At 37.5% G+C, this 10481-nt stretch overlaps 1 protein-coding gene across 1 annotated transcript; it reads left to right on the forward strand.

Annotated features, from left to right (window-relative positions):
* The first annotated feature begins 2534 nt into the window (after nt 1-2534).
* LOC119038851 (olfactory receptor 7A17) lies at nt 2535-9567 on the forward strand. Its single transcript, XM_053658517.1, is given in 5 exon segments — nt 2535-2583; nt 2586-2645; nt 2648-2688; nt 2691-2698; nt 8631-9567. Coding segments are annotated over 5 exon segments (1095 nt in total).
* Nucleotides 9568-10481: the final 914 nt, after the last annotated feature.

Below are 10481 nucleotides of genomic sequence, written 5' to 3' on the forward strand. Positions count from 1 at the left end.
TTTTTCAAGTACAGTTTTCTGTCTTTTACTCCCCTCCCAGACCACCCCAATAGTGATTCTTTAGTAAGCGTTTTTGGCTTTGAGGACAAAGTACTCCAGAACCTGACACTTCCAAGGGTGATGGAAGGTGAGCTTTGGGAGCCTATAGGACAGCAGGACTCAATGGCTCTTTTTCTCTGTCTGGAATGCCAACTGCCTGAAAGCCCCCACTGAGCCCCTGTGCTGTGTCCTTTACCGGGTCCATCATATCTTTTTGCTTCCCCTGTTTGTTCCCTCTGGCCCACCTTTAAATGTTTCAGTGAGCAGATCTCTGAGGCATACATGTACATTGACCAGGGAATCCTTTGTCAAATTATAGCTGTTCAAATTGTTGACATTTCTGGGGGAGAAAGGGGATCTCCCACACTGCCATTTCTCTGACATCACTCCCCTTTACCATCTTTAAAGCCAGCAGTGTAGCATTTTTAATCCTTGTTCTGATACCAACTCTATCTTCTCCCTTCCTCTTCTACATTCAGAGAACCGTGCATATTACATTAGCCTCCTCTACATAGTTATTGTCAATTGTACCTTTTTAATCTATTTATCATTATAGTTAACATACCAAATCATATTAATGTCAGATGTATAACATAGTGATTCAATATTTATATAGTTACAGTGATGACTACAGTAAGTTTAGTAACCACATGTCACCGTACTTAATTATTACGATGTTATTGACTCTATTCCCTATGCTTTACATCCCCATGACTTATGTTATAACTTGATGTTTACGTTTAATAATCCCCTTCCTGTTAATCCCCATTCCAACACCCTCCCTCTCTAGTAACCATCAGTTTGTTCTCTGTATCTATGAATTTGTTTCTCCTTCATTTTGTTATTTATTTTCACTTTTAGACTGTACTTCACTTTTTTTCCCAGGTCGAAGAGATATCTTCTACCATTTCTCAGTGTGACTCAGCTACCTGAACCCTAGATCCTACTCCAATCCATGCACTGCTATGTTTTTTATCTTCTAAGTAATTCATTGAAGTATAATTGTATAATACAACTGGAGCATGATTAAAATACACAAAGTGATTAATAAAAGCCATAAAAATTATAGTCTGTACCTCATGTTTCCAGTTGTGTATAAGTCAAGAAAGTGCACAATAAACTTTAATGACTTCTCAATGTAATTATTGAACCAGAGCCTCAATTATTTTATTTATGGAAGTAAAATAGAATAGGACATGTAACTTCAGATGAATGTTGCAAGAAATAATGAGATGTGGACATGTTTTGTTGGGTCGAAATAAATTATTCAAAGGTAAAACTGTGTGTATGTTCATATAATTATTTGTGTACATTTTATACACATATGTGTATACAAACATAGAGACATATATAAACTCACATTTGAAAGAAAACTTAAGAGAATGTTGAAAATGATAAAAATTAATAAAGTGAATATAAAATTTAATATAATAAAATTTTAATATAAAACTTAAAGATGGAGAAATTTAAACACAAAGGTTTAAAGTAAATGGTACACATAAATTAAAATGAATTTCTTTTCTTATAGTAATGTCTCAAAACCATAAAACCTGAAGTCCATTGACCCTTTGGCAAGAAGAAATTCTCTACCAGCCACAGAGGTTGAATATCTACAAAATGATTATATGAGTCTTCCACTTAAGGGGGGAATACAATGCAAAATGCCTATACCCAGGGGAGGCTAAATTAATGAAATGAGACACTTTATCTCAATTTGCTAAAAAATTTCTTTACATAAATGCCTGTTTTCAATTATTAATGCTAATGTAAAATTACCACACCAGCGATTTAAAACACAAACATTAATGCTCTTATATTACTGAGGTATCATGGGGGCTAAGTCAAGATGTTTGCAGGGCCAACTCTCTTCTGGAGGCTACAGGGAAGAATCTATTTACTTTTCTGTTCCAAGCTTAGACTACAGTGAGAAAAAATCTTACTGTATTTCTTATAAGTAACCAATACTTCCTAGTGAGGGACTAAATGAAAGTTCTTGTAATATGAGGTTGAAATTCCAAATTATTTTAGACAACGTGTCATGAATCCCAGTGTGTAACACTAACGGTTTAATCAAAGGAACTTAGTCCTCCCCCTTGTTGAAAAGAAAAATAGCAATTTTCTGTGGACATGAGGGGTCAAGTCCCTACCTCAATTTAATATTTAGGAATTTGAGTTTTCTAATCCAGACTGAAATCTTGGTCTTAAATTTGGAAAAATTTTAAATGTGGGTTTAGATAAAGTGCTAAGAGGTTAGTCTTCTGGACCCAAAGGCTTAATGAGGAGGAACTAGTAAAATTCAGACTCACTGAATGTGCAAGCTGGTCTTTTGAGAACACAGAATCTCCAAGAAAATGGTCTCTTCTCTCTAGATCCACAGAGAAATCATGCAATTAGAGGTTGGAATAACAAGATGGAAATGTACCTAATGAGCAGACACAGAGAGCTGTAAATAGTTCCTCATCTCCAGTCACTCAGCATGTGTGACCTTGGGCTGGATGAGAACTGGTTGTTGCTTTTGGAACCCTAAGTTTACGTAGGAGACCAATTTTGCCTCCTTCCTGCTGTCTTGTCGGGGCAGAGAGCTTCAGCCTCCATTGTCATCTATCCAGAGGCTGGACTTTCTTCACCAGGAGTCCATCCTCTCAGAGCTCTGGATTAGGTGAGGCCAAGGGTGCAATAAGTGCTCTAGGAAAGGGTCAGAGAGAGCCATAGCCAACAAGGCAATTCACCTGAGGTCTTTTGACAGCCATCAGCCTATTGTTTGCTTGCCTGATTAGCTAGTTCATAATTTGTTTGTGATGCTAAAAGGAGAAGTGAACATTGAAGTCAGCAACACATGGGTCATTGCTCACAACTCACTGATGGAAGCCTAATTGAGGTAGCAAAGGGAGGCACAAAGTATTTCAAGTGAAAGTAGAACATGTGTAATTAATTTTGGCACTAAATGGAATAGGAAAATAGAGTAGTAGGTTTGGAGGGCTGTCCAATAAAGTGAGGGCAGTTCTTCATTTTTATCATGGGGCATACTCAAGACTGTTTCACATTGATGAGACAGATCCATATTCAATATATGTCTTGCAAATATTACCTTGCAACAATGGTCATGAGACCTATATTCCACAGTATCTTCTTTCACTCTGGGTATTCGATTAGCATGAAAAATAGTGTATTTGATGAGTAAAAAGAGGTGTGCTAAATAGCTTAACTTTGCCATCACTTCATTACCTGTGACCTGAATACATTTGTGGGTTAGTCATTCATTTGTTTCCTCTATTGTAAATTGTCTGCAAATTCCTGCCATTTGCAGAGTGGGGTCACCATGCTTTGATTACTGTTTTTTATTGCATATTTCTAAACAAAGAATTGGAGGTGATTTTTCCCACCAACATTGTTGTTGTCCTTGAGTACTTTTGTGTACATATATGTGGAGAATTTGAGTATATATTAACTGTGTGGGCTGAAATGTATGACTCAGTCACCTTGTATTCTCTCCATTGCTTTTATTTTTTACTTTTCTTACTGGCAAAAAATACAGCTGTTACTTTTATATTCCTCACTTGTGAATCCTTGCTATGAACAAACAATGAGAGTAAATGTCTTTCTATGTACTTAGCACTAATAAATCACCCTACACAAATACTGCCAGCACAGTCACATCTCCACCATTCTTTATTGCTCCTTGGCCTTCTGTGGTTAGCTCTATTTTAAATTAGGCATCATGTTCCACCGACCTCTGGAAGGCTTTCTTTTTATTTTCTTTTTCTTTTTCTTTATTTATTTTTATTTTCACACAGTAGTTTTAATGTACATTCATGAATTCAGCAAAGGCATAACACACAAAATCGATGTATGTTGGAGAGAGGTATGCACTTAAAAACATTTAAAAGACTAACTCATTTTCTTTATGACCGCAGGTCTTTTAGAAATTCGTGATTAATTCATAAATATTGGAACTAGTGCAATATGAACATAAATATACCATATGACTAAGCAATTCTTCAGTTAATTATATATCCAAAAGAAAGGGGTGCATGGGTATTTTAAAAATATGAACAAACTGTTCACAGCAGCATTATATTTACTTTTTAACAATATTTTATTGCTGTTCCAGTACTTTTCTGCCTTTTCTCCCCAGCCCTCTCCACCTCCCCAGCCCTCTTCACCCCCTTCCCCTCTTTTCAACCCCACCCCCTGTTATTGTGCCTGTGTCCTTTCTAATTGTTCCTATAAACCCTTCACTCTTTTCCCGCATTATTCCCTCCCCCCTTTTCTCTGGTCACTGTCAGCTTGTTCTCAGTTTCAGGGTATTTGGTAACATTTTTATTGCTTGTTATTTTGTTGATTAGGTTCCTGTTAAAGTGGAAGGCACTCTTTATAATGATTTGACTGAAGACCACCTGTCCCTTTCATGAGCAAATGTGAATCCACATATCTCTACCTAGGAAGAAATTGTAACTTAGATACTGCTTTCTCCCTGATTTTAAAAAACTCTTTATAACATTCTTTTATTTGCAAGTCTTTGTCAGTTTAATCTGGGATCAGTGGCCCTTGTTGATATTAAGTTATTATTTTCTGTCTTAATATAAATTAATTTGATTCTCAATTATTTTTCACACAATAGTTTTGTGATCAGTATACTTAACCTAATTACATTGCTGCTGGTAATCTTTATTCCATAAGCTCTTAGTTTCTTTCTTTAAATCTTGTCTTCCTATATTATGCTCACATACACCCTCATGTGCTTTTGTACAGATGCATGAACAGCATTCTCGCCCTCAGAAATGCTCTTTATCTACTGTGCAGCTTGTTTTTCTATGTGTCCACTCTTCCTTCCTACTCAACAATACCTATGGTGTCCCCTCCAGTCAAAAAGGGTGTAAGACACTGATTCATTATTTCCATGTCTACATAATATTCTGAGGTGTTGCTGTGCTAGTCACCCTTGAAGTCTAAGGTATACTTTTTTAACACACTGCTGTTATAACAATATGTGAAAATATTTTGAGATTGTTACATTAAAACTCTGGTTCTTCACCAGAGGCAATATATTGTTCCCCTAGGGGCCACTGAACAATCTTTGGAGACATTTTTGGCTGTCACATGGGAGGTGTCAGTAAAGTCCAAGGATGCTCTGAACATCCTGCAATGGCCAGGAGAGACCACTCCTCAGACAAAGACCTGGCCCAGGATGTCAGTCCTGCAGAGACTAAGGAGCCCTGCCTTAGAGACACGGGTCTTGTAGTGTGTGTAGCTGCCCTCAGACTGTTCTCTCAATGTTGTAACATTTCACAGTTCTGCCAGGAAAAAACAGGGCACCCCTTTGCTACCAGTTTAAAAGTCTGCACCCCAGTCAGTGTGACATTTCTCTAAGTTTTTCTCCAGGCTGACAGGTGTGAAAGAACTTTTTTGTTGTTTGCTGAACTTTTTCTGATTTTGATACAAGATTCATATTTGATGTTTTTTGAATAATTTGAACATTACTACATGCTTACTATTTTTTCATTGTCAGCCTTTTCAATGAACTTTAAAATTTGTAGTGGTTGGAAGTAGAAGAGGGTAAAAGGGGGATAAACGTTGACAGAAGGGGACCTGACTTAGGGCACTGAACTCACAATACAACATACATGTGATGTATCAGAGAGTTTTGTACCAGAAACCTACATAATTTTATTAGCAAATGGCACCCCAATAAATACAATAAAAATTAAGAACATAAAAGTATTATTTCTTAATGACTTCAGGGATGTTTTGGCCATAAAAATGTTTTGCATTTTATTTGTTAAATATGTCTATGTTTTTACTACTGAGTCTCTGACTTGATTAGGGTGGTTTGGCCCACACATCAATATTAATATATACTTTTCCATCTGTTCACCTAAAAGGACTGATTACTCTTCCAGTGAGTAGGCAATCCCCCAGATTTTATGTAACATGACAGAGGTAGGGGATCCACTGCATTTTCTTCTAGGTGAATGTTTGCTTTTTTAGCTTTTATCCAACAATCCAACCTTTCCAAATATATAGAAAAAGAACCTTACCATGTGTTAAATGCACTTATATCCTGAGGCCTAATTCCTGAGTCATCCAAGAAATAAAACTGAGCCTCTGCTTTGCCACCATGTCTAGGAACATCAGACATTACCTTCTGTGTCTGTGCCTTTGCCAATGTAATTACGAATGCATATTGCTATTTGTACCTTATTTTCATTACTTTTTGATGCTCCCCTCATTTTCTTGAACACATGCTAAATCACTTTGTTTAACGAGGTTTTATTCTCCCTGCCATTCATTTTATTAGTTCAGTTTTCCTTAAACGCGTTCCTGGGTAAGTGCACAAATATATACGCACACATTTGTAAAAATACAGAGGTGATCAAAGCAGGTGAAGCCCTGTTTTTTTTTCAATTTTCAGTTTTGATTTTTAATTCATTTCCAATTTTATCTCCACACTGTATTTTTGGTTGGCCCAGTACAGTGAGTTGTCTCCATTTCCCCCTCACTATCCCCCCTCACAGTACTGTAATGGTGAAGGCACAGTATGGTGAAAGAAATGTTTGCATGGTAACATGGACAGGCTTCAGTCACATGAAGAAAGTTAATCAGTGTAAAGGGACGGATTGTCATGGAGTGTGCAGGCTTTATTTGTCACGTCCTAGGGAGGCTTTTGCATTTTGTATGAAGACTAGAACCAGAATGAGACGGTCCTATTGATTTTCCAAAAATGAGATCCAAATTTAAAGTCCAAAGAAAAGATAGGGGCTGCCTGAGAAAAGTGAGGGAGAGGTTTGTTTTATCTGCATTTTAACCTTATAAAAACCTACTCATCAAATAACTATAGGAAAGGCACAGGAAAAGTCTTCTACTACTTGATATTAAAAAGATTTCCTTTGGTAAAATACTAGTGTATGTTGTTGCTCGGTTTTCACTTGGTGTAATGAATCTGCAAGGTATTTCCACACCATGTGTAGATAACTACCTTTGTGTTTTGGACAAATGTGTCTTTTTCTCCTTTATTATTTTTGCTTGACATCAAGGGAGTGTACTTAGGGTTGGAAAGCTGCCAGAATCCAAAGACATTTCTTCCTCATCATCTCTCAAAGATCACCTGAGCTTCTTATCAATAGATATTTTTTCTTCCTCGTGTCCATTTTTTTCTTTGCTCTCGGTCTACATTTATGTTTCTTTAAATACAGGGCATAAAATGGACATTGCAATCTGGAATCCCATGCTTATTTGTGCATGCAGGCTTACCATAGCTGTATCAAGGTAGTATGTCTAAATTCTTTCTGGAAAAGATACTTGATCGGGACAGCTTGAGTTATATGTACTCATGGCCTAAATAGTGAGTGACACAAACATGGAGATCACACACATGAGGTGGCCATGGTGATTGTGCCTGTGTGTGCCTCATAAACTGAGAGCATTGCTCAGAGCAGGGGTACCTGGACTCATGTATTCCAAGGTGACTTTTCACAGAGTGGGCAGAAATCTTTCAAAAGAAAGAACTAAGGAGGATATTTTTTTAAATTCACAGAATGTTTTTGCAACTGGAATAATAAAGTGCTTGGTTTACATAATTTTGTACAAGGAACTCTCTGTGACTTGAAGTTCCAACAACAACACACAGGTCCCATTTAATATTCTCTAATGCCATCTCTCCTGCCCCTGACACACTGGCTGGTTCTGAGCCTTGATTTTCTAACACCACCATCTTCCTCAGGGCCTTTGCATTGGCTGTTCTTCTGCCTGGCAAACACTTTCTCCTCCTTAGGTTCCCACTTAGTTTTCTTTAAGGTGCCTGTTAAAGTGTTGTATGTTGGTGAGCCTTGACTAAACTCTATAAAGAAGAACACCCTCAGCATGGATAGCCCTGGAGAACTTCACCATAAGTGAAGTAAGCCTCTCAGAGAAAGACAAACACCATATGGTTTCACTTATATGTGGAGTCTGATGAACAAAATGATCTAACAAGCAAAACAGAGACATATGGATAGATAAACCACAGGATGACAGGTAGTAAGTGAGAGGTTAGGGTGTGGGGGATTGAGCAAAAGAAAAAGGACTCATGGACATGAACAACAGTGTGTGGCTGTGGGAAAGTAGGGAATATCAGGGGGTTAAATGGTTATAGGAAAATTGCAATAAAAATTTTAAAAAATAAGAAGCATTTATTTTCTCTATCCACTCTCTCCATGTAATGTGATTTACTTTTCTATATAGCATTGGCACCATTGGATATGTTATAGTATTATTTTTGCTTGATTATATTCTTTGTCCATTTTTAGTTTGTAGAGACTTTTGTCTTTCTCATTCCATACTCTGAACAGAGCTTGGTACAAGTCTAAAATCAATATATGAATCTATTCCTCAAATGCATGAACAATATCCCTAACAAAATAGCAATATACATGGTGTTTGAAGAATGAGTTCATGGTAGAAAAAAGGGAATTCTAATGAGCAATGGCAATAGACATACCTTAATGGGAACCAGATCCTAACCCAATATGGAAATTAGTTTTTGCATCATAAAGAAATGTACCATTTATTCTCAGTTACTAGTGTAAAAATTAGTTTCTTCTATTTTTTGGTAGTGACCTGCACCACATGGAACCAGGCAATGTTACACAAACTTCAGAGTTTCTTCTCCTGGGACTATCAGAGGAACCAGAACTACAGCCTGTCCTCTTTGGCCTCTTCCTCTCCATGTACCTGATCACTGTGTTGGGAAACCTGCTCATCATCCTGGCTGTCAGCTCAGACTCCCACCTCCACACGCCCATGTACTTCTTCCTCTCCAACCTGTCCTTGGTAGACATTTGTTTCACTTCCACCACCATACCAAAGATGCTGATGAACATCCAGACACAGACTAAAGTCATCACCTATGCAGGTTGCATCACCCAGATGTATTTTTATATACACTTTGCAGGGTTGGATGACTTCATCCTTACTGTCATGGCCTATGACAGGTATGTGGCCATCTGTCACCCTCTGCACTACACAGTCATCATGAACCCCCGCCTCTGTGGGCTCCTGGTTCTGGGGTCCTGGATCATTAGTATTCTGAATTCCTTGTTAGAAACCATAATGGTTTTGGATCTGTCCTTCTGCTCAGACTTGGAAATCCCTCACTTTTTCTGTGAACTCAAAGAGGTGGTCCAACTTGCCTGTTCTGACACCTTACCTAATAACATTGTGATGTACTTTTCAGCAGGGCTGTTGGCTGGTGGACCCCTTACTGGGATCGTTTATTCTTATTCTAAGATAGTGTCCTCCATATGTGCAATCCCATCAGCTCAGGGGAAGTATAAAGCATTTTCCACCTGTGCATCTCACCTCTCAGTTGTCTCCTTATTTTATGGTACAGTCCTAGGTGTATATCTTGGCTCTGCTGGCACCCACAGCTCACAGTCAAGTGCAACAGCTTCAGTGATGTATACTGTAGTCACACCCATGCTGAATCCTTTCATTTACAGTCTCAGGAACAAGGACATAAAGAGGGCTCTGAAGAGATTACTTGGTAGGTAAGCTTTTCAAAAACCAACTGTACATGGCTGAGAAAGTCCCTCAGAATGTTCAAAGTTTAAGAGCAAAAATTACTGACACAAGTTAATACAATCTTTGGACCATACATAATTAGAAATTCTCATGTATCTCATGGGTTAACATGAATTACATTAGCATAATTTATTCTCTTATGACATATACCATTCCAAGTAACATTTCTGTTGTTTTAATGAAAGAGTAGTCATGTATTATACTATTCTTTTGGACTAAAGTACACTTGGATACTGAGGTCATGTATATAATTTTGTTGGAAAGAAACATCTAATACCACAATTTTCACTTTCATGGTCATCATATTTTCTATAGCACTACATTTACTATGCTTCTTGATAATGTAGACTTGAACAAGGTGGTAGGTTTTATAGCTGGTCTCCTGGGTTTATATACTTCATTGTGTTATTCATCTGTGTGTCCACATGCCTACATACCCCCTGAAAAAAACTGACTATTAAATCCATGTTCCCAAGAAGAGATTACTATGAAATATACATTTTAGTAAATAGTTTGACCTAATGTGTAACAGATGACCATACATACAATGAAGCAAAAAGTGCCAGACAACTTATTATACAAAATACTTTTATGCTGCACATCTCATTGAAGTGTGGAATATGATGTCCATGTGTGAGGAATGAAGAATTACATGGAGTGTTTTGTGTTTTTTTCTGAAGTATTCTCCTGTTTCTGCTTGAAAACTTTCAATGTGCTCCCTACAAATGGGACTCCTTCTAGTACTCTAAATGAAGTGTCTCCCCTTTTCCAAATGTTTCCAAATCTACCAAAGGGACTGTTATAGGAAAATGAAGCAACCAGACACCGAGGGATTCTGGAGTACGAGGTTTATTAATGTGCACGATCCCAGAGGAGTCAATCTC

The sequence above is a fragment of the Artibeus jamaicensis genome, unplaced genomic scaffold (genome assembly GCF_021234435.1).
Source record: "Artibeus jamaicensis isolate MK-2021 breed Jamaican fruit bat unplaced genomic scaffold, CSHL_Jam_final scaffold_537, whole genome shotgun sequence".
Lineage (NCBI taxonomy): Eukaryota > Metazoa > Chordata > Mammalia > Chiroptera > Phyllostomidae > Artibeus > Artibeus jamaicensis.